The sequence below is a fragment of the Arachis stenosperma genome, chromosome 8 (genome assembly GCF_014773155.1).
Source record: "Arachis stenosperma cultivar V10309 chromosome 8, arast.V10309.gnm1.PFL2, whole genome shotgun sequence".
Classification (NCBI taxonomy): domain Eukaryota; kingdom Viridiplantae; phylum Streptophyta; class Magnoliopsida; order Fabales; family Fabaceae; genus Arachis; species Arachis stenosperma.
In genome coordinates this window covers 28445237-28470725 of record NC_080384.1, presented here as the reverse complement: position 1 = coordinate 28470725, position 25489 = coordinate 28445237, and the positions used below count along the sequence as shown (strand labels likewise).

Genomic DNA, 25489 nt, shown 5'->3' with positions numbered 1-25489 from the left:
TAATGAAAAAATCTGGTAACACATTTTGATTTGTCAACTTATTAGTATAAAATATAAATTATAAATTATATATAGAATGGAAAAAATAGAAAAAAATAAAAAAAAAAGAGGTAGATAAGAGAATGTAAAAAGAATGTTTATTAATTTTAGAGGAGAATATTTTCTCTAAATTTTAATAAAAAAGTGTCATGTGACGCATTTTAGTTATTAAATTAGTTAGTAATATATAAATATAATATATAATATAGTTATATTTTAATTTTAATTTAATTTAAATATAATTAAAGAATATTATGTTATATATTCTAATTGTTAAATGTGTAATTAGTCATTGATAATGATATATAAAAGAGATAGAATGAGTAAAAAAATGAAAAAGATAGAAAAAGAAAAAGAAAACTATCTAATTTTAAAAAAGATAATTTGATTTTAATTATAATAAAAAAATATATAATATATTTTAATTATAAAATTAATAATATATAATATAATAATGTACCTGGCGAATTACGTTTTAGTCCTCATAAATGATGTAAGTTAAAGTAGAGAGATAAAAGAAAAAAAAAGTGTGAAATAAAAATAGTATTAGTGAGTAACGTGAGAGGCAATCTTTGTCTTTTGAGAGAGGAAGAAAGTTGAAAGGAATTGAGTTGGTCTCAAGTCACAGGCTCACAGCAGAGCAGAGCCAAGAGAGAGAAAAACACACGCCACCCACATATAACGGAAATTCCGCAATTCCGATGCAATAACACACACTGCATACTTTTCTGTTACTTCTAACTTCCCACCACCACTACTTCACGATCTCCATTTTCCTTTTCACTTTTTTTTATATTTTTAATTTGAAATAAATTGACAGCTGTATCTAAAATGATTAGAGAATAGTGCGAGTCAGACGCAGTCAGAGACGAGGGATCGGAGTTGGTTGCTGCCTCAGCTTCAGCTATGGCAAGTACTAGTAGTGCCACTGCCACTGACGGAGATGCCGCCGCCGCCGGAGGAAGAATGGAAGGATGGTTGTATCTCATACGCTCCAACCGTATTGGACTCCAATTCTCACGGAAGCGATACTTCGTTCTCGACGGTAACAACCTCCGCAGCTTCAAATCTTCCGCCAACCAGGTTCGCTCCATAGGACCACTACTTTCTTAAGAGTTAATATCAATTTTTCAGTTCCTTTCATTCGTATTAAGTTATTCTCGATTTTGTTATGCTATTGAACTGAATGATTTCATGAATCTATTTTATTCATTTATTTGTTAGTTCCTGAATGCTGACGTAAGCCTTTTTATGTATATGAACATTTATATTGTTTTTGTATTGGCAGGATCCCGTTAGAAGTGCTATTGTAGATTCCTGCATTCGTGTGATGGATAACGGGAGGGAGAGCATTAACAGAAAAGTATGTGTGCTCCTTTAATTTGTTTTGAGGCCTTCAATTTTAATTTGTGTTCAAAACCACCGGAATGCTGATTTTGTTTGTTTGCACGTGTTGTTGCAGGTGTTCTTCATGTTCACACTGTATAATTCTTCAAATCACAATGATCGATTAAAGGTGAGGTCGTTATTTTGGTTTTCAGGTACGACTTCTTGTTTGATGTTTCGCTTTTGTTTCAATTACGAAACGTGAATTTGTAGTTAGGAGCAAGCCGTCCTGAAGAAGCAGCCAGGTGGATTCAGTCTATTCATGAAGCATCTTTGAAGGTACAAACATCTGAAATTTTTTTAGCATACAAAGGAACTGTTTTACCCATGGAAGAAGCTCTTGCTACGAACTTGTGTAGGGTGTCCCTGATACTGGAGATGAGGCTATAGGTTGTTCTAAGAGGAGATGGCAATCCTTTAGGTAAAGCAACATAATTTTTCATATGATGCTTAAATAATTTGTGCTGAATAAAATAAAATAGAATTATGAGTTATCTTAATTACAATTTTGTGCTACATCATACTGATTTCTTTTAATGGGACCTGGCTTACAGACTAAGTGGATCTTCTAGTAGATGTCACCCAAATTCTGTAGACTGGACAGCTTCTTCTTTTGACGTTATTGCCCCTTCACCCTGGACAATCTTTGGTTGCCAGAATGGTAGTACTTCAGTGTCTGTTGTTTGAGTTAGGAATTCTTTTTTAATTTTTTTTGGATATTTTACTGAAGCACAAGAGCCAGCAAAATATAATACATATGTTTTTATGGGTGCAATGTAGGTTTACGGCTATTCAAGGAAGCAAAGGACAGAGATTCGGTTGCAAAGGTTTGCAGATTGTTTCCCGTGTAACTTTTGGTATAAAATTATGTTAGACTTTTGAGTTCTTGAATATGTTCCTATCTCTAGAAATGGGATGATCACCCAGCAATAATGGCAGTTGGAGTAGTTGATGGAACTTCAGAAGCCGTTTTCCAGACTCTTATGTCTCTTGGTCCTTCAAGATCAGAGTAAGTGCATTAATGCACATCTACCAGTTGCATTGTTGTATTAACCCAAAGATATCTCCTTATTTGATGGTTGGATATCTGTTAGGAAGCAGCTTTGAATTGTTATTCTGACATCTTAGCTTAGGGATGTTGCATATGGACTAAGGTTCTCAATTGTTTTGTATAGCATTATACTGTGCAACATAACATAGTATTGTTAATTTGATACATAAAATTAATACATCACAAAAAACTAATACATCAATGTTATTATTTGGATTGGATAAAAGATGAACTGTTATAGTAAAAAATAAGATAACATAGCATAAATTTAAACTTCCAAACGGTCTTTCCCATGTTATTCTCCCAAGAGTTGGGAAGTAAAATGTGTGAAATTGCTCCAGCTTCTATCTTTAAGTCTGTCACTCTCCAAAGGGACTTTCCCATGTTGCTCTTCCCAAACCACGTGAAATGTGATATCTGTGTATCTGTAAGTCTCACTTACCAAAACCCATATCAAGTTCACATTGTGCAATTTACCTGGACACCGAGCGTATTATTATTTAGTTTTATGGTCAATAATCGCAGTGTTGGGCAAAGGTGGAAGGGAGTGCCTTGTTTGGAAAAAGTAGAGATATAATAATCGCGGTGTTGTATATATTAACTTTAGGAATTCAATATGCAAACTAAATATTATGTCGTAGATATATAATAGCTTCAGTGTACTGTGTGCGGAAATTTTGGCGTAATTCTACTAACCATGTTTGTTGCTATTATCAATAAACATTGACTTGCAGATGGGATTTCTGTTTCTACAAGGGGAGTGTAGTCGAACACCTAGATGGTCACACTGACATTATTCACAAACAGCTATATAGTGATTGGTTGCCTTGGTAAGACCCAATAAGCTTTCAGTGCTGATCATGTATCACTACTTGTTTTAAGGTAATATCATCCTACATGCTCTTTCTATAGTAATATTTTTGTTGTTGGCTATCACTTTTTTTTAGGGGAATGAAACGGAGAGATCTCTTGTTGCGACGCTATTGGAGGAGAGAAGATGATGGAACCTATGGTAATAGTGATTTGTTGAAAATATATATGCTAAGGAAAAGCTCACATGGTTTTACAATCTTCATGAAAGTAACTTCTTTGACTCTCCTTGTTGCAGTTATTCTTTACCACTCTGTTTTTCACAAAAAGTGTCCTCCTCAGAATGGCTACGTTCGTGCCTGCCTTAAAAGTAATGTATGCTGAAAACTGTTGATAGAGCCTATTCTTCAAATCTATTCTATTAGCCTGTCTGGTACTCTAGCAAATCGGATATTATATAACTTAATATCGGAAATCTAGAATCATATAATTGTTTTCTTTTTCTGTTATCTTAATTCTGGAAGTTGTTGGTATGGTATCTATAGGAAAAGTTATGTATACAAGTAGCTGAATGTGACAACTTACATTCTCTTGTAGGTGGAGGTTATGTTGTATCACCAGTGAACAAAGGAAAGCAATCGGTTGTAAAGCATATGCTTGCTATTGATTGGAAGTCATGGAGATCTTATATTAAACCTTCTTCAGCACGTTCCATTACGATTAAAATGCTTGGCAGAGTTGCTGGTAGTCTTATTTTGCAAATAAGTTTATACTAGTGGACATAACTTAGTATTATATCCTTACTTAGCTGTCTACATTTATTTTATGTCACCAGATAATAGATATTAGCGTATTTAATTGGATCATTAGTATTAAAGTTCGTACTAACTTATTATTTGCAGCATTACGGGAGTTATTGAAAGCTAAGCTAGGAAATTGTCCTCCATCTGATTATTCATCTGGAGAATTGATAAGAAAAAGTGGGCTTCGTCTAAATGGAGGAGAAATAAGCTCTGATACCGAAATTCAGGCTGGAGATGAGGACGCTAATGATAACTTTGATGAAGAAGTAGATCAAACACAAGCAGAGCGTGCAAGCCTTGTTAGTATGAATGATGCAGATGACAAGTTTTACGATGTTCTAGAACCATCGGATTGTGATGAGCCAGAAAATGAATGGATGGCCGAATGTAGTCACCAAAAGACTCAGGTAAAAGCTGTTTGAAATAGTTTGTTTAATAATTGACACTTACGACATACCAAGGGATTTCAAGGGCCAGGAGTGTATGCTACTATTTAAGTATGTTTTAATATGCATTTTCCATATAGTCCAGCAATTTAGCGTTTATCTTGTCAAAACCCATTGGGTTCACCACCACCCATGACATTCCAAGAGATGCGCATACAGGCAGGGCTGTGTTTGAGAAATTTTAACTTTGTATGTCATAAACACTTTTTATGATGCTGGGTTGCTCATCTCATTTGCGGCTTTTCTCCCTTTAACATATTCTACTGGAAAAACCAGAAGTTATCAACTGCAGCTAGTTTCGTGAGAAGATTGCATGACCTTGCAGGTACTTAGTTTTATCTTTGGTGTTATATCGCATTATCCAGGTTTAATTATTCTTTGATTAACAATGACTACAAACAAATCCACTACAGTTCAGAAGAGGGGTTATGTAGACTTGCATGAGATGGCCAGGGAAGAGAGTATCTCATGTGCCTATGGATCCACTCTTCCAAAAGATCCTACTTGTACTTTACCTTGCAGTTTGACAGAAACAGATCCTTCTACATTCCTGATTCGTGGAGAAAATTATCTAGTTGACGGCAAGAAGGTATAAGCAACAACTCCTTATCACTTACATGATGTTATCAACAAAACATAAAGTGGGAAAAGCTATTTTGGCAGTTCCTTGCTTTCACCTTTTTCTATTTTCCATTACTTCAACAATCTATTATGGGCTGATCAAGCATTAGATATTGTCTTTTCCTCCTACAGTATGTGTTGAAATACACTAACTCCTAATCTACCGAATAAATAGCAGTTAGATTTAGGTGTTAGGTTTTTTGCTATTGATGTAATTACTAATCAAGCCAAACATCTGCAGTCCTTTCAAAATTTCCAAAGTGGTATGACATGCTTAGTTTTCATGTTTATTCTTTGGTTGGCTTTTTTTTATCACTAGGTTAAAGCAAAGGGAACCTTGATGCAATTGGTTGCTGCAGATTGGCTGAGATCTGATAGAAGGGAAGATGATCTTGCCGGCCGTCCTGGGAGCATTGTGCAGGTGCTTCATTTCCATTCTTGTGGTCTTCATTTCTTGAATGTTCATTATGATTTGTCATTGTCATTGATTATCAACTAAAACATGAAGTATATACTTGCAGAAATATGCAGCACAGGGTGGGCCTGAGTTCTTCTTCATTATAAACATTCAGGTTAGTTAGTAGGTTGTGCTTTTGTTGACTAAAAATATTTGCATAACCTTTATTTAGGCGTTTCTATGATCCAGGTTCCAGGTTCTACTACATATAGCCTTGCACTATACTATATGATGAATACCCCTGTGGAAGATGCTCCCTTGCTAGAGAGTTTTATAAAGGGTGATGATGCCTTCAGAAATTCGAGATTTAAACTTATACCATATATATCTAAGGTTAGTATAGTTAATTGCTGGTGCACAATTAACTCTAGTTGTACAACCCAAAATACACAAAATAAGTAAATGGTATAAGAATCTCCTTTTAATCCAAATTAAGATTATCTTAAATAATGCATTGGGTTAGAATCCTCTCACATTGCAGCTTGCATTTGACCCTAGCCATTTCTTGACCCTGTGCAGATTTTGTAGAAACATTTTTTAAAATGTGAACGTGCCTTTTCCTAATTTTCTTTTTCAACCAATCACTTGTCTCTGAGTAATGTTCCTTTTTAATCTGTGATTAGTAATAGCTATGTGTTAGAATATCTGTTAGAATATTCTAATTAAAGAACAAATCATTGGGTATAAGAGAAAATCAAGGAAAATCAAATGTAATCAATTAGGATTATTTCTATATTTAGTTTCCTAATTACTCTATATTAAGAGAGCTATTGTAACCAAATAAAAAATAACCAAAAAAAGACTTTTCTGATCCTACTCTCTCTATTCCTCTGTTGTTTTACTTATCCTAATCCTCGATACCATCGCAAGACTATGTTGATAAGGTCCTCTTCAGGGAGGCAAAAACTATTATTTTTCCGTTTGTTTAATCCATGGATAGTAAGAGACTAAGAGTTACACAAGTTTGTTTCAGGGTTCATGGATTGTAAAGCAGAGTGTAGGGAAGAAGGCATGCCTAGTTGGTCAAGCATTGGAAATCCACTATTTTCAGGGGAAGAACTATTTGGAGGTAAATTTTGCATAACTAATGGAGAGTACATGGGTTGCAACTAATTTAGAAAGTTAAAACAATTAGCATATGATCTTTGGTTGCTATATCTTATGTTAAATGATACTACACATGACATCCATCAATTTAAACTCCCTCACATTTTATAAATTCAAGAGTAAGAGTATTAGGAGTAATATTACTTAAATATCAGGAAAAGGTTTGTGTATACTCTTACAAATTAAGGAGTATCATATGTAATATCACTTAATATCAGGGGATTTTTGTGTAATTTACTGAAAAAAATGGTAGGAATTCAAGAAATAATAGAGGCTATGTGGATGTGTGCATCATGCATAGAAGTGATCAAACTTTTAACTAGTGCTCATCTTGAAATCATAATATCCATTGCAGCTTGGGATTGATATTGGATCATCAACTGTCGCAAGAGGTGTGGTGAGTCTTGTCCTTGGGTACCTCAGCCATCTGGTTATTGAGATGGCCTTTTTAGTACAGGTAGAATGATCTTGTTCTTTTTCTTTCTTTAAATTAAGTTTTGTGAAAAAAAATTGAAATACCATATCATTAAAAACTCCTAAATTCTTGTATTTGAATCATCTTCAGAACAATGCCGTTGGGTGGTTATCAGATCAGTTTCTTTTATGCCTTTGTGCTAATAGGTGTGACATGCATCCTGTTTCAGGGAAATACTCGGGAAGAGCTCCCTGAATTTCTTCTTGGAACCGTCCGGCTTAACCATCTGGATGCTTCGAAATCAGTTCCACTGAAACCATGATTTCCGATGAGACTCGTACATTGTGGAGGAGGAAACTTCCAAGTTGCAAATGTAGATAATTGAAATTCTAGATTCTTTACCTCCATAAATTTACTTCAACAAGTCATTATTTTTTATTCAATCAATTTAATTCTCTGAACCAGTTCTGGAACTGTGAGCAATGTTAGGAGGAGGATGAATATGTAGTAGGATTAATCTTTTTGAAATAATAAAGTAGCATTGGTTCGGTAGAAATGAATGTACATATAAAAATTTAAATAAGTCATTATTCTACTGTTGCCCTTACAAAGAGAAACTGAAAGAAAAGAGCAGAAGCAATTCAGTTCATGATTTCCAAAATACTTAAAACATTCATAATGGTGTTTTTAACATTAATAATTCATTCCATTCTATTTCAAAAAATAGACTATGCTACAACTAGTAGTGAACGAGAATGCTTCTTGTGCAAGAAAACGACTTTGCCAATAGTTGTTAACAGATAGCAGTTGGGTGTGTATACCTCACTTGATAAAGATATCAGACAAGATAAAGTACATGCTTTTTTCTATTTCATCTCCGTGTGCCCGAGGTCACATATTTTCACCGCTATTCTATGTCGGTGACACGAAGCATTTGAGAAAAATGGGAAAATAATATAAATAAAAAACTTTAGGCCAGTATTAATTGATTACTTCCATCGTCACTTGATCATGCTCTAATTATTAAGATCTAACTAGTTATGACGGTACTCCTCGTTACTATTGTATTTTTGTACTTTTGAACTTATATTAGCCGCGGTTTTTATTGGACAGTAGTGACACTAGGTTAAGTACAAATCTAATAAAATAAGCACGTGCTATAGTTCCTTAATAGCTAGATTATACTTTCATCTGCTTTTTTCCAAATAATTAATCATTTCCTTTGATCCATTTTTCTCGATGGTAGATCTGACAACTATGTCTCCTTATATTTAGATCGACCATCTATCTAAAATCTACCCATCTTGGTCTCTCTGTTCTGTTTTCCGTAGGTGCTGTTTCTTTTCCTTTTATGTGGTTAAAACGTTTTCTTTCCCCCTGTGGTGTCTTTTTTATTTTCAAGTTTCCACTTTTCCTTCGCTTAAAATGATGTGCAATTCTGCCACTAGTTAGCATTATGAACACGCTTTTACATTACATTAAGCCCAAAACTAATTCCTTTAATTATAAGCAATGAACAAATAACTTTCCTTTGTGCACTAAATGTCAGCATTTTTATTGCCCTTAAACACGTAAAATTGTTGCATTTGCACAATAATAATAATAATAATAATGGGAACAGGGCTGGTCCCACGTGGAAATAAGAGTCCCAGGAATTATTAAATTTGAAAGGACCCATACTCATTGGGACGTAACAGGTAATGAAATAAATCTCATTGGTCCCGTGGTGATCGTCGGTGATCGCTCCAATCAATTTTTGGTTTTTTCTTTTTGGTTCAAATCACTCCAACAAATCTCTCTAAGATACATTCATTCAAATCACATATATTAATTTCCATTTAGATCCACCTTTTCTTGCTTTAAACAATTCCTCCCAGATCCATATCTCGTGCTTCATCACCCCCTTACCACCTCATTTGACCAACCTTCTTTATTTATTTATTTTCCCCACTCCTTATTTACGTTGTTTTATTGACATATCTAATATATATAACTGCTATTTTATATTATTGGTAGAAGAGCAAAAAATGGCAGCTGATTATATCATTTTTAGAGAAAAAGTTTATCGTAAAAAATGTTAATTTCAAAGATATCAATCATATCATAAGACTAGTTTTCTAAAAGAAATGAAATACATGTTTAATTTGATTATGCGTGAGAAAAAAGAATTATTGGCCTTCTTTCCAAAAGTAAGGAGAAAAGTTCCTTTACCAAAATGAAAAAAATAGGGTTTTTCTTGTAGCTGCTAGCTTGATCAACTATTTAAGTTAACAAGTGAATAAGATTTTTAGGTTTCTTTCACATTTTCATTCTTTATTTATTGGTGAAAACTCAGGTGTAATCGACTTTACGTGAAGTTGATAATTGAGAGCCATTAAATGATTTGACTAATTTGACTAAATTTTTATTTAATGACTCTCAGTTATCAACCTCACGTGAGTCGTCTGTACTCGACTTTTTCAACTTATTTATTTGTCGTTCTACATTGTAGACCCCTGTATTTACACATTTTCAAGAGCATTGGCAGGAATAAAGAATGGCTTTTGGCCCCATCCAAACGGTCAAAACAAAATGCAAATACATATTATATATTACATAAAATTTTACTAATAATAAAAAAATTATAAATATGTTTAATTATATATCGCTACATTAGTAAAAATAATAACGTCTTATAACTATAACATAAATGATTATCTAAAAATAAATGTAATTTGATATATATATATATAGAATTGTTTAAATATACAACATTTAACATAAAAAAAATCTAATTAATTAAAAGTGAATATAAGGATTAAATGTGACAAGTAAATAAAAACATAAATCAAGATTTAAAATTGAAATAGATGGAATGATACAGGAAAAGGAAAGTGAAAGAAATTATTTGTAAAGAGAAAGCCTTTTTAATGGAAAGAAAATAATAATAATAATAATAATAATAATAATAATAATAAATGGTCAAATTTACTTTTAAAATATTTTAAATTAATCATATTAGTTATTTCGTCATTTCTATTACTATCCGTTCATATAGCACATTAAACAAAAATAACAAAATAATTAATATAACTAATTTAAAAAACAAATAATATTTCATGGATGAATTTCACCATTTTCTAGTAAGAATAATATAGATGGAAAGAGAAATATTTATTTAACTCACGAGAGCAACAGAGGGTGCAGGATAAGGTGTTCCGCATGGTAGCATCGCACAGCACTGCACAAAAACAAAACCTAATTTACCAAATTCGGACACAAAGAGATTCAAAGGAATCTCATTTCCCTTTGATCTTTTGTGCGTTCTGTCAGATTAATCTTCAGACTCTGTCGCCATTTTCATTATCACTGATTCACTGAGCAATGTGCTCCATTTCCTCACTGAAGCAAAACCATGTCTGAGGTACTTTCAAAGCGCCTCCCTTTTCTTCTTATTTTGTGTTCTTTTTATTTTCCTCCCTCTGTTTTATCACTATATATTGCATGCGTTCTCCATTATTTCATGTGGGCATAGATTATTTTTTTCTGCAAATTGATGGCAAATGTGAAAGACTGACCTTTTTAGCTGGGTTTTATTTTGCTCTTTGTATTTTTTATGAATATAAGATACGTATAATTTCACTGTTACTAGGTTAATTTCAAGGTGAACCAATTTGGACCTGACAAGATAACATTCCCTTACATTTATACCATGCTTTTAGAATAAATTCTTAATTTGTGGCTAATTTTCTACGGATAATCAATAGTTTGTAACTTTGTCTTGTTACTTTTTCGTTTGAGGTATGATATAATGTAATAAAGCAAGAGATGATAATGCTTATCATTTGATGTCATTTGTATGAATTGTAATATTGTGGAGCAGGATGTTGGTAATAATATGAAGGACTCTTGGTTTTTCGAGAAGAATTTTAATGGCCTGTCCGACGAGGCTTTTGATGATGTCTTCAGCTTTTTAGATTTCCCGTTGGAAGATGTGGAACCGAATGTTGTTGAAGAAGACTGGGATGCGCAGTTTAAACGCATTGAGCCATGTTATGATGTTTTTTCGGTGTCATCGACTGTGCTCTGTAGTGATAAAACCCAAAATGAAAAGCCACAACTTGGGGGAAGTTTCTCTGGTTCTGTAAGTATTTTAATTTGCAGTTATGGTGTGTGGAATGCAGACTTTGATGTCTTTTGATCTGTGTAACTTCTTTTCACCATGCACTTATGTTGCATGTACTTAATATATTCATGCTGTTATCATGTGCTACTGAAGTAATATGAATCCATTGACGTTGAAGGATAAATTGTGATTATTTCTTGCCTTTTTTTTTGAATTTGCGTTACTGGCGATGACAATTTTGTTTTATATGATCCATGTCTTTTGTAAAATATTTGTCCTGAAATTTCATTGTAAACCTTTGATTGGAAAGATTAAGAATTATACTTAGATGGCTCTTACTTTCAATGGTTGGGATTTTTGCCAGAGCTTTGACTTATTGACAAAACAAATTATGGCACTCATTTGTAGAATGGGCAAGAGGCGATACTTGTAATTCCTTCGTGGGTAAGAGAAGGAACTTGTAGAATTACCTTGGTTTTTGGTTTAGGGAAATTGGAGAAAAAATGTGAAAGAATCAAACATTAGAGTTTCAGTTTTCATAAATTTACTTCATAGGTGGTATATTGGGAGAACATGCCACATGATTTAATGTCTACTGCTGAGCTGATTTCACAAGCATTAGAATGTCTCCCAGCAGTAATGACTTTGCAGTGTGCAACTCTAAATTGGCTCAGAACTTTGCTGCTACTGCCGTTTGCTCATTCTTCACAGTAGTGGAGATCATAATAAGAGCAATGATATCTACTTAGTTTTGAAATAATTTACTTCGTTTCATCTGATACTGAACCAAAATCTCCCAGAGATGCTGCTATTATTCTGTTTGTACTCTGTAGTGCACGCCTTTATGCACCCGAAGTCGGAACTTTGCAGGGTCGCATAGTTGCATGGCAAGGGGAGAGAAAGGGAGGAAGCTGGAAGTTAAATTCCTTTGTCTTTTATTCAGGTTGCCCAAACTTTCCTCTTGGTATACACAAAGCTGGTAGTTAAAGTATTTTGGATGGCACCAGAAGGTCTAAAACAAAACAAAGAGAAAGAAACACAGAATATGTATATGTGTATATATATATATATATATATATATATATATATTTATAAAGAAATAACAAGGAAGGGAAATGTATCATCTGGTAAATTTTTAGTTGTATAAATGGTAAGCTTTATCAATCATTAGGTTCTAAAAAAAGGTGCCCTTTCTTTTTTCTGTTGTATACAGTATACACACAAAAGAACTCAAGAAAATCTTGGTAGTCATGCCTTAAAAATTTTAGGAGTGTCACCCTCAGAAAGTGAGAACTATCTGGCAACAGTATTTAGACTGTGCTTGAAATGCGGAAGTTTTAGTCATTTTGGATGATGAATATATGGCAGCATGTCTAGAATATCATCTTGTGTTCTTGAAGAAGTGGATGAATAGAGATATATCTTCCTGTGTGTTGTTATTTGGTCAATGACCGGGTAACACATACTTATTGGCCCCTTGCGTCTCTGCATAGATTTAAATTGTTTAAACTTCTATCTGTTAAGCTGTCTGTTACAACTATTCCTGGGTGATTATAGATTAAGTTTTCCTCGGTGGATCTGTTTAATGAAAAAAGAGTTAGTTTGCAGTGTAGTCATATACATGTTTTAGAGGCAAGACTTCGCAGACCTAGTAGTTCGAGTGAAAAATGGCTCTTTGGTCCCTGATATGACAATTTTCCATAGCAGAAGCTTATAAATGATAACACTATGAGATACATTCAAACAGTAGCAGCCTCTTACAGGATAGCTGTGGAGTGGAACATGGATGTAAATGTTAGAAGAAATTACCTGGATTCCTTATTTGTTTATTAATTTAAAATGTGCTTAGGTAAATTGATCTGTGATTTCAAGATAATCAAGCATATAATTAGTGTTGCATCTGATTTGAACTCTCTGTTTTTGGGTTTGATGATCATTTTACATTGCAGAGAAATTGATCCGTGATTTCAAGATAATCAAGCATATAATTAATGTTGCATCTGATTTGAACTCTGTTTTGGGTTTGATGATCATTTTACATTGCAGAGTAATGGGGTTTCTCCAATAAAACAGCTGGATGAGACTGCTGGATTGGATGTTGGAAAAACCATTCTGAACCAGAATTCATCTCTCAATGGAAAAGATTTGCATCAACTTCGAACCTACAGCCCAGTTTCTGTTTTTGAAAGCAGTAGTACTTCTTCAGCTGAGAATTCCAACTTTGATCTACCTGCCATCCCGGTAAAGCGTGCTCGAAGCAAGCGCCAGCGTGCATCGAGCTTCAGTCCTCTATTTGTGATTCCTTCTGTTCCTACTTCACCGGCTTGGCAAATTTATGATATGAAAGTTGATCTGGAATCAAATTTAGGAACACACCATGCCGGGAAATCATTAAACAACACGAAAAAACAGAGGAAAAAGGATCTCCCTGTGCTTTCAGGTCACAATGACATGAAAAGATCCTCATCACAGGAGCCAGTTCCCACCAGAAAATGCATGCATTGCGAGGTGACAAAGACCCCACAGTGGAGAGAGGGACCGATGGGTCCAAAGACACTGTGCAATGCCTGCGGTGTTCGATACAGGTCTGGTCGCCTCTTCCCCGAATACCGGCCAGCAGCTAGCCCCACTTTTGTACCATCAGTGCATTCAAACTGTCATAAGAAGGTCATAGAGATGAGAAGCAAAGGCATCCAGGCAAGCCTTAGGAATCCATTGTCGGCGATGTCAAACCTTCATGGAAATTCTGTAGGATAATATTACCTTTGGATTTTATAATTAGAAGGGAAGTAGTCCCTCCCAGACAGAACCCTCCTTGTTTTAATTTATTTGGTTTTTTTTAGTCTATGTTATATTCCTTAGCATCATTTGTTTTACTAATGTAAATTGTTTGGTGAAATAAGAAGGTAGTAGGGTACAAGTACAAGATCACTGATTAGTGTTTGTTAGGCATTCAAGGGAACATGTTATCTGAGGTTAGGATTTGGTATATAAATTTCGAAATATGTATCTTCATTGCTTTCTTTCTGCACATGGAAGCAACAGAACAGGTACATGAGCTGAAGGGATCAAAGTAGGGACAAAGTACAATGATATATCACATGGCTGTTATAACATGACACAAATTTACAGGGTAAAGCCACATGCATTAGATCTGCAAGCTGGAATGGTGCCTTTCCTAGTCAACCTCAAATATGAGAACTAGGTTTTTGATATTTTATAATATATTTTGGTTTATTAAGAGTATCCATCACTAATTCCTTTGCTGCAGGTCCTACTGTTCGTTTTAATTATTGTTATTATTTTGAAGTTGTTTAATTTAGTAGAGTTAGGTCCTCCTAAAGCCCATTTTGTTTTCTATGGGCTGGCTTCACATTTTTTTTAAAACAATTCATAAGATGTTTTGTAACGTTTTTCTCAACAATAATACTAATTTTCTCTTCTTTTTCTTTTTTTTGGTTACTCTCTTCATTATGTACACTCATAATTTTTTAAATGGCTTAGGTTTTTTTTGTTAAAGTAATTTCTTTGGTATTCCACAAAAATTTCAACGGAATCGTAATGTATTGTAACTCTATGCATTGTAACTTCTTTTTTAACTGGAGTTGGCCCAAAACATTAAAGCAGCCCACAATGACATTTTCTTCAAGGAGACAAAAAAAATTGTTCAAACTTACAAAACTTACAAATTTTGGTTATTTTTAACTTATTTTTTTTTATTATCAAACATTTCTGTTTATCCAAGATTACAAAAAATAAACAACTTAGCACCATTAAGCATTTCTAATGAAACTCACCTTTAAATGTTTTTTTGTTTTTGAATTTATTCTAGTGGCAAGTTCAGGAATCAAGGCAACTAACAGTGCCCTCTAACAATAAATTTGGGTTGGTTGAGTGGTCAGTTCACTGATCTATTTAAATAAGTGTCTGAACTACTTAAATAAGTATCAGAAATTTTAAATCTTACTTTGTGTATGCATCAACCTATTAGCCTTAGAATCCATTCTCAATCAAAGTATTACTATCTAGATTATCAAGCAGCAAACATGCACAAATTATGGCGCATTATCATAATAACAGTCCGGCGGTTAGGGGCATCAGCTAAATGAAAAACGGATTAAAACAATAGCATAGAATAGGTTAATTAATTTGTTGAATTTATTGGCCCTATTGATATACTTGTTCCACATGTTTGTACATGCCTTATTTTAAAGGAATGGCCATGAATGATTTAATAGTGGTCCTATATACCTACATTTATATACACTCTAAAATAGATACATAGAGTTTGGTCTTAATTATTACTGTGATATGATGTTTGCATGCATCTCACACTCACTCACTCACTCGCCCATGCATCCCCACACCCTAATACCTAGGCTAATTACCAACCATGCATGTGAAAAACCTATGATTCTAAAGTCTAAAAAGTACTGAATATTCCCCTAATACCTAAGGATAATAGCATAGCATATATTAGGTATTAGAAATGAAATGAAATCAAAGTACATGCCATTAATTAAACCTAGTGTATGTGAATGGACATCTACCTTTTCCATACGCATGCCATAACATTCTACTTTTACACATCATTAATTATATTTCTATAGTTATTATCCTACTCAATTCTTAAAGGATAATAGTTACCAAGGGAACCAAAATATTTATCCCATTTCTCGTTACATTGGTTAGTACATACGTAATTAAATTTGAATTCAAACCAAGACATAGCTTTTAGTAGGTTGTAGCTTGTAAAGCACTTAATTAATTTAGTTGAATTCAATGAAGCTCCTACCACTATATTATTATTATTATTATTATTATTATTATTATTATTATTATTATTATTATTTATTCATATATATGATGTCCTTTTCCGCAAAGCATGTTTTGTTGGGGGTACTCAAGAAAATGAGTTCTAAATTAGAAGTTTAGAAACTCAACCATGAAAACAAAAACCAAAAGAGAATAATTAATGAGTGAATGGTGTTGGAGATGAAAGATAATGTGGCTAACTAATTAAAACGAAAGTAAGTAGCGACCAAGAACAAACGATAACCGCTGATCCGACATTCTAACTCTCCTGAGACTGAAATGTGGCACGTGGTGTTGTCAAATGCATTGCACAACACCTTATATATATATAGGATTTTTTTCCTCTAATGGATTTTGTTCTACCGCTTCTTCTTTTACAAGTTTTAAACACTCTTTACTTTTACAGTGTCAAATATTGTGTTACACTTGCTTTCCTTTTGGTTAAGTATTTCAATTTATCAAAAAATAAATATTCTTTAAGGTTCCAGTGAAATAAAGGTATTACACTAATATAACGAGTTATTTTATAATATTTTCTAGATTTGAGTTCTATTTAAGAATTTATTGTTGACTAATAATAGATTGTTGTATACACAAAACAAAATTCAATTTTTTTATAATTTTATAAATAAACAAGTGAGATAATTATTTAACCAATATAAATTAGCTAATAAAAAAAACTAACCTAAAAAAAAAATTATTGTATGTTTTTGTCTTTTTGCAATGGAGGGCCAAAGCCCAAAGAAGAGTAAGTAACAACACTATTCAGTAGCTCGTCCCCAATACATCACAAGAAACTAGAAATGCGATATAATATTGCCCGGACCAAAACCAAAAAGAAAGGCATTATTATTATTATTATTATTAGTATTATTATTATTATTATTTCCACATTACATTATTTGAATCTTCGACGAGTCTATAAATTGGGAACATATGTTTCCGTAGCTTGAAAGTTGTATGAAACCTTGATGAGATTATTGTTACTAAATTCTCCTAATTAGTAAATTTGATGAGTATTTATTTTAAATCCAAGAAGCAACATGACAGCATGTGAGTTTGGAAATTGGGGGAGATTATGAATTGATGGTGGCAGCGGCAGATGCTTGCTTGCTTTCTATTGACTCCATTCCAACCCGCCAACCACCGACCGTCTTTATACCATCATCCCATATATACTCACTTCTCATTTCTCAATATCCAATGCAACTTTCACTTTTGCACTTTCCTATATATCCCTAATTTTACATTCAATTCTTAACAAACTTTTATCATGTACCATACATATATCTTTTAAATTAAACCATAAATAAAATTGGAAGGTTTTCACATGTACCACGGTATTTTTTGGTACACTACTATTCCATTCTTTTTTAGCATTAAGATATATAATAAAATAATTAGAAGGATAAGATTGAATAGAAATACATTGAGTGATTTTGCTTTTTTGGAGAACACCATAAAATAGAGACAAGTTGTTTCCTTAGCCCATGGAAAGAATGAAGAAATTACTATCTTGCACTTGTGTTCATGTGTTGTGTTAGTTTTCTTTTAATACACCTTTTACTTTTCTTTTTTTTTAACCAATTTTTATTGATCATTTTATCTCTCTATTAGTTTTTTTTCTCTTTTTCGTTTTTCTAAAATAGATGACTTCCTTTGGCACATATACTTTATTTGTCTATTTATTTTACAGAAATATTATTATTATTATATAAAATAATACTATTTTATAATTTAGTTTTGTTTTTCTTGTACATATATAGTACTTACTTAATTCAATTTTTTTATTATATTAAATACATGTTATTTTACTAAATACATATTATTTTCTAAAATTTTAAATATTAATTTTTTAAATATTAATTTATTTTTATTAGGTTATTTAAAAAAGAGATAAAATTAAAAAATAATGAAAAAAAGGGTAAAAAGACCATTTTAATATTAGTATAAGTTAAATTTAATTGCTCAAGTAAGTATTACTATAATAATATTAATAAAAATTTGTGCAAGAATAATATTACTTATATTTTAATTTTATCAACTAAACTCATTTAATTTTAAAGTATAAGTATTAAATTTATTGTGCTAAATTTTTTAGGATAATATAGAATTTCACAATAAATTAATTTTATTTGATATTCGTCAATTAAAGAAATAAATTTATTAAAATATTTTTTAATTAATTAATTAATGATAAGTCTTAGGAAAAAAAACTAATCTCATCATTCTTGTTAATTAAATTATGATATAAGATAGTGGTATGGATAGTCTTATAGGTAGGACTTGTCAAGAAATAACTTAAAAATTGACAATAAATAAGTAATAAGAAATTGATAGAAAAAATAAATAATAAATTTTGTGCATCATTAATACTATTGGTAAAAAATATTTATTAAAAAATTAAAATATTAAGTCATAAATGAACATCTTTAGGTGAAAGATATCTATAGTCAAATTAAAAAAAATGTTAGAATTATAGGCTCGTGAATTTTGTCAAGCTATAATAAATTAATTTTTTTGTATATAAGAAACTATTTAATAAAAAAAATTTAAAATTAATATTAAATCTATTTTTGTTAAATTATATTAACTAATTGCTTACACTTGTAAGTTAAGGATATCTACTTATAATCAAGTATAACCAAGTTAGTTTAACATAACAAAAATCAGTTATAGCTAATATATTCTAAGTCTTATAATTTAATTTGGTTAGACTTGGTTCATAAAAAGATTTGAATATGTAGTATTACTCAAAAAAGTATTTATTTGGATTAGATTTTTTTGGGGTGAAAAAACACTTTTTAAAATAATAAAATATATTAAATTTTAAACATATTTAGATGCATTTAAAAGAAAAAAATTCACTAAAAAATTAAATTATTTGATTTTTTAAAATATCAATAATACTTTGATTTTAAAAAAGTAGAAGTAAAATAAGTTTTAATTAATTTTTTTACTAGGCATATCATTGATCATAATTAATAATTACAATTTATACCTTTAAAAATAAAAAATAAATTACTCAAATTGAATAATTTTATTTTAGCAATGAAAAAGTAAATTGTAGCAACATAATATTATTATATTTACAAATATTAAATTTAATAATTTGTCATGTATTATATACAAGATAAGATTAAAGTTTATGATTTTTTTTTTCAATTAAAATTAATGTGCCAATTCTATAAATCATAACTTCTTAAATTAAGAAATAATATATAAAATAAATACATAATTATTTAATCAATATAAAATAACATGATATATATAATTTTTGAAATATAAAAAAGTGTTATTTCTTTTAATAAATTGATTATTTTTATAAGTTTACCTCACATTATTGCAAATAATTTTATTTTTAAACATTTTTTAAATAAAATTCTCTTTTTTTTATGAGACTTCATAGACAATATAATTTATAATAAATAAAGAAATAAAATTTCTGTACATTGTTTTAGTGTGTAGCAGTGTACCTATGTTTTTTTAAGCTAAATGTGTTATCTTTTGTTTTTTTATGATTGAAGGGTTATTTTTGTCTTTTTATAAATAACTACAAGACAAAAAATTAACTTACAACCTAATCATACATGAAACATTGAAGTTCCAATAAAGTAAATGGAACACTTGAAAACTTTCCAATAAAATTAATTAGGGTTTTTTAATATGTCTTTTGATATTTTTTTTCATTTTTCAACCTATCCTCTGACTAAACTAATTTATTGCAAATTTAAGTTATGAAATTTGAAAATTTGATATTTGTTTAAACGAATATGTTAGTTAATTAGCTACTTAATTAACCTGATTATATATTTTTTTATAATATTTACATATAAAAATGATAAGTAAGATAATTTAGTTAAATATATAAATTTTTTTATTCAATTTTAATCAGTATTTATTAAATAAGGAGTGATGTATTTTTTGTTAATTAAATTAAAAGAGAATGATACTTTTCTCTCCTACAAGATGCGTAAATAATACTCTTTTTTCTTTTATTTTTAAAATATACACGGTCATCTCCTGTAAGAGTTAAATAATATACACTTTAATTTATTTGATTAAAATATTTTTTAATAATTAATTTTATATACACTAATTATTTTATTGTTTCAAAAAATAATGTAATAATATAAAATATATACTTATTATTATTGTAATAGTTTTTTTTATTTTTAATATTTTAACTTGTTACAAACATATTTAATTCAAAGTTTTTTATATATTTTATGATTAATAAAAAATTAAAAATAATTAAAACTTATTATATTAATAGTTATATATTTATTTTATTTTTAATTTTTTATCATTAATCATAAAATATATAAAAATTTAGATTAAATATTTTTATAAAAAAGTTAAAATATTTTATATTATTTAATAGCAATAATAATAATAATACATTTATTGTTAAAGTAATAATTTTATTTATTTTTAATATTTATCATTAATTATGAAATACATAACAAATTTTAAACTAAATATTCCGTAACAAGTTAAAATATTAAAAATAAATTAAATTTATTATAGTAATAATAAATATATATTTTATACTATTATTACTATTATATATAATTATAATAATTATTATTAAAGAGTATTTTAGTTAAATAGACTAAAATGTATATTATTTAATTATTGTAAAAAGAGAATGTATATATTTTAAAAATAGAAAGAATATCATTTAGATATATTGTAAGAGAGGAATATGCCATTTTTTTCAACAAATTTTAATTCTTTATTTATTGTATTTTATATAATAGTTCGAATTTAAAATTTAAAATTTAGGAGACAGGATTCAAGATTTATAATTAAAAAATTTAAAATTTAAAATTTAAGAGATATTAAATTCTTTAATTTCTTCACAGCACTTCCGCCACTCCTTGTTTGTTGGGGGCAGCATTCAGCAAAATGTTTGATTGAACACATGTTTGTAAAAATAAAGTAATTAATTAATAAGATGCAGAGATGCAAGGTGTGGTATGTAAATATAAATAGTGTAAATGGGGGATGTTAAACCCGTGAGAGTGAGAGAGAAACAGAGAGAACAGAACACAACGACAGAGATTCCTAAGAGAGAGGAGTGTCCCCATCCATCATCACGATGCATGGTGGGGGACCCTCCTTTTGCCAATGCTAACGCGTCCAACCTCTCTGATCTTGACACGTGTCCAGTCTCAACCAACGCCTACACTTGTCTCTAGCTGTCACCATACCCTTCCTTCAATAATTATAATCCAAAGTTACCAACATTATTAGTAAGACAAGATAACATTGCCCTCATCACTCACTGCTGTAATAAACTCTTGAGTCTCACTGCAAAGGGGGGTAGGGGTAGAGTGGTCCATTTGGTAAATAATAGTGGAGGGAAGAAGGAGTTGACATTGGACATGTAAAAATAAAATCAAAGCTAGTACTACCCTAGCTATACAGCTACTAGTAGGAGCTACCTACTAGTCTTTTATCATCTTCATCACTTACCATTGCCAGCCTCATAGACAGAGACCAGACCACCTCACAGGAGAGGACACTGACCCCTTTTTAGGGTTTGTTTGCCTTGCCCTACCTGCTTTTCAATTTTCACTTTTTTTTATTTTTTCTCATTCATGATGATGGAGAGTCTTCTAATTACGGTTTAAATGTTTAATTGTCTCCGTGTGATTATCAATTTAACTCCTAATTACGTTCATTATATTCTTTGAGTGCGATTCTTTTTGTGTTAACGCAAAATGCTTTTATATCAAGCTGTCCTTTCTTTAATTTCATGTCGATCATGATGGTCATAATTCATATATAGAGGCATCTTGTGTAAACATATGGCCAAAAGTTGGGTTCTTTTGTCAATTTATGGGGACCCCTTTTCCTCCTGCCATGGTGGGTAGGGCCCTATCAAATTTGGTCTTGCATGCAATCCTACCATGTCAGCAACAGACCCTGGATGGCTTAATTAACTTAACCCGTGTTAAAGAAAAAATAAATTGGGATTTGAAGGAGACAAATTCTGGCAGTGAAGAAAATGAGGTGAGTATATAGAGATGGTGAAAGGGACCACATCATAAAATGGTGGTACTGCAAGAAAAGGACAAAGGCCATAGAGGGAAAAAACCAAATGCATGAGTGTGTTCAAATTTACAATTATTTACCATATGAGCATAGATAGCATGGATGAATATGGGCACAGTAGCAATACAAATTAATTTGGGACGGCAAAAATGGGACATCTGTGAAAGTTATGGCCCCTTTCAGCATAAGATAAGAATGAGCTTGCATTTGGTGCAGGAGGGGCCACCCCATAATTATTTTAAATTATTCAATTCTCCATTCTTTTAATTTAGGAAGGGGTTCTGGTATGGCACTATACGGAGCGGAACGTGATGTTCCAGTTCGTTCTGACCATGAAGATATAAATTAAAATATATAAATGGTGCAGATTGATATGATGTTGGTTTGAGTGGACATCAAAAGAAAAAATTTACGAAAGACCTGCAACCGGTTGAGATGTTGCCATATATAATAGGTTAGTAGATGTCTTTTGTGTCCAGCTTAGCCTAAAAGTGGGTCTTCGTAGGCGTAAAATTTAGTTTAGCTGAGCCAAGCTGATCTATTATTGCTAGACTTTTTTCTGTTTTCCCTTTTTGGTTATTATTTCTTGGCTTAGTTTGATTGTTCTATGAAGAAGGAATCCAAATTAGGCTGACAAAAATTGATTAAGTGGCGTAATTTTTTTTGAATGAGTTTAAGTAATAATTCTTGTAAAAAAGAAATAGTGATAATTTGTTATCTGAAATTATTATATATTTTGTTATTATGTGAAATTATTATATATTTTATGATAAATTAACAGTAATGAATCTAAAAATTTTAAATCATGAGAGTAAATATGCAACACATATAAAAATAATAAAAAAATATATAAATATATCAAAATATATAAAAATAAATAATATAAAAATATTAAATATTAAATATTTATTTATTTATTTATTATCAATATTGATATATTATTAAGTAATAACGTAGTTATTAAGTTAACTTTTTACAAATTAAATATATAATAATATTAATAATAATAATAATAATAATAAAATTGAGTAAAAAATACTCAAGTATATAAACTTTAAATAAATAAATTCATTAATTTATAATGCTACAGTAATGTTTTATTTTTTATATATTAATAAATTGATTTAATATTTATTTTTATCTTATGCTTTTAGATATAAATTAGAATTTAATTTTGATATATTGTGATAAAATATTTTACACAATTGTTTAATTGTCAGTTTGTTTAGATAATCATTCATATAATTAATATAAAAAATAATTATTTTTTATGATATGATATTACGTAATTAGATGCACGTGTAACTTTATTTATATCAAAATTCAATTTAATATATATATATATATATATATAAAGTTAGCTAATTAATACTTTAAGAAAATATGTTAACAGAATAATAATAATAAAATATTTTTTAATAATTTTTGTCAAACCTTCCTTTTGTTGGTACTTTTAAAAGTACCCTTACAGGCGGTTTCCAAAATTTTTAATATATTTTAATAAAAAATTTAATAGATAATTTTTTAACAATAATATTCTACATCTATATAAAAAATATATAGAGCATTCTACTATACAAATTGAAGTAGTATAAAAAGAGAAAATATTTTTTTATTATTTTATTATTATTTAAAGTGTGGATCCTATCTTTTTCAACATCTCTTTCATCCTATAAAAAGATTATCTATAAACTTACATATTTACAATATAATTCACCAAAATACATCCAAGTTATCCAAGTAATATTGGTCAGATGTAGGAGTGTTCATGAATTGGATCGTATCCGCATATCCGCGGTAAATATCCGCATCCGATCCAAAAATTGCAGATCTGATCCGATCCGCAAATTGATCGGATCGGATTCGATCCGATCCGCACAATAATAATTAAAAGATAAATAAATATATATGTGTTTGGTATATATTTACTTGTTTGTATGTTTTAGTTAGTAATTATTATTCATATATTGTATTATTTTATTTTTGTTATTTAGAAAGAGTTTGATTAAAAATATTTTAAGAATAAATAAGTTTAAAAGTGTGAAAGAAATATTTTTATTGAATTTTTTACATAGAAATATGATTAAAAAGAGAAGGTTTAATTATGTGGATATATCCGATATCCGATCCGCACGGATCGGATCCGACACTAAAAAGCGCGGATATCATATCCGATCCGATCCGATAAAAATTGTGCGGATTGGATTGGATCGAATTTTCGGCTATATCCGATTCGATCCGATCCGCGAACACCCTTAGTTAGACACGCTCCTCTCCTCTCCTCACTCGTTTGTTATACGCGCACTACATATAATGTGCTGCAACCTAAAGCTTTGCTCAACGTAACCTTCTTCTCTACTCGCGTCATCTTCTCCTTCTTTTTCTCTGCTCACGTTCTTCTTTATTGATCTGCATTCCCTTCGTCGTTTTCCTTTGGTTGCGTTCATCTTCTCGTTTTCTTCTTTCGATCTGGTTACGTTGCATTTATCTTCTTCCTATTCTTCTTCATTTTCTTCTTCGATCTGCACTTCTGAATCGAAACAATGAATGACTCAACTTCAAATCAGTTGAATGAGAGTGATTTGGTTTATTCTTCTGAAACGAATCAAACTAACGAAGTTTTGATTATTCAATTTTGAATCGAATTGAATGGATGGAGATGTACTGAATTGAATTGAAATGATAATCTGTATTGTAGGCAAAGCTGTTTGAATTTGATTTTATATAATGGATTATGTTTCGTTAACTCAGTATTATACAATTGTTTCACCATGAGTACGTGTTCGGTTCATTATGCAGAAAGATGTTCGAATTTGAATTTATATAATGGATAATGTTCTATTCATTTAGTACTATACAATTATTTCACCGTAATAATATGTTCGGTTCATTTCTGTTATGCACAATTCAAAATTCTTTCTCCTCACCTTCTACTGCTTCTTCACCCGAGAGAAGGAGAAAAAAACAAAAAATACAGCAGCAACAACAACAAAAGAACGACGATAAAGAGAAAACACGTGAAGAAGAAAGAACGCGAAAAAGAAGGAGGAGAATAAGGAGGAGGAGGAACACGAAGAAGAAGGTGAAGAAGAAGAAAACGCTTCGTGCATAAACGAGAGTGAGAAAAAGCATAGGGGAGAAGAGAAGAAGAAGAGAAGAAGTGTTGGGAAAGAACGGTTTTGTGTGTATTGTCTTTCACGTTTCATTTAAGGAAAAGTATATGGAACCAACTAATAATCAGCCAAGAAAGGAACAACATAATTAATTATAATTAGTTTTATTAATTTATAATTTAATTTATTTTTTAAATTATTGTTGACCACGTTCAAAACATGAAGGAAGATACGCTAGTGATAGGAGAAAATCACGGA

General features: G+C 30.6%; 2 protein-coding genes across 4 annotated transcripts; both read left to right on the top strand.

The window, feature by feature from the left end:
* Positions 1-578: 578 nt before the first annotated feature.
* Positions 579-7691, top strand: LOC130944377 (protein ENHANCED DISEASE RESISTANCE 2). Of its 3 annotated transcripts, none has more exons than XM_057872679.1 (21): positions 580-1122; positions 1328-1402; positions 1502-1555; positions 1639-1704; positions 1785-1846; positions 1980-2086; positions 2206-2252; positions 2334-2434; positions 3211-3306; positions 3424-3488; positions 3585-3656; positions 3884-4030; positions 4189-4496; positions 4815-4860; positions 4949-5124; positions 5476-5577; positions 5678-5728; positions 5803-5946; positions 6587-6682; positions 7076-7177; positions 7365-7691. In XM_057872679.1, exons 1-21 carry the CDS (start codon positions 946-948, stop codon positions 7455-7457), a joined length of 2187 nt encoding a protein of 728 aa, XP_057728662.1. In that variant the 5' UTR covers positions 580-945; the 3' UTR covers positions 7458-7691. The 3 variants fall into 3 exon arrangements, 2 of the variants coding, with proteins under 2 accessions (XP_057728662.1, XP_057728660.1); XM_057872677.1 differs by having other exon boundaries at positions 581-1122; positions 4812-4860; XR_009072033.1 differs by lacking the exons at positions 7076-7177; positions 7365-7691 and having other exon boundaries at positions 579-1122; positions 4812-4860; positions 5786-5946; positions 6587-6606.
* A 2641-nt stretch (positions 7692-10332) lies between these two features.
* Positions 10333-14689, top strand: LOC130946394 (GATA transcription factor 11-like). Its single transcript, XM_057875126.1, has 3 exons — positions 10333-10538; positions 10998-11258; positions 13287-14689. The coding sequence occupies exons 1-3, from the start codon at positions 10530-10532 to the stop codon at positions 13995-13997; spliced, it is 981 nt and encodes a 326-aa protein (XP_057731109.1). The 5' UTR covers positions 10333-10529; the 3' UTR covers positions 13998-14689.
* Positions 14690-25489: the final 10800 nt, after the last annotated feature.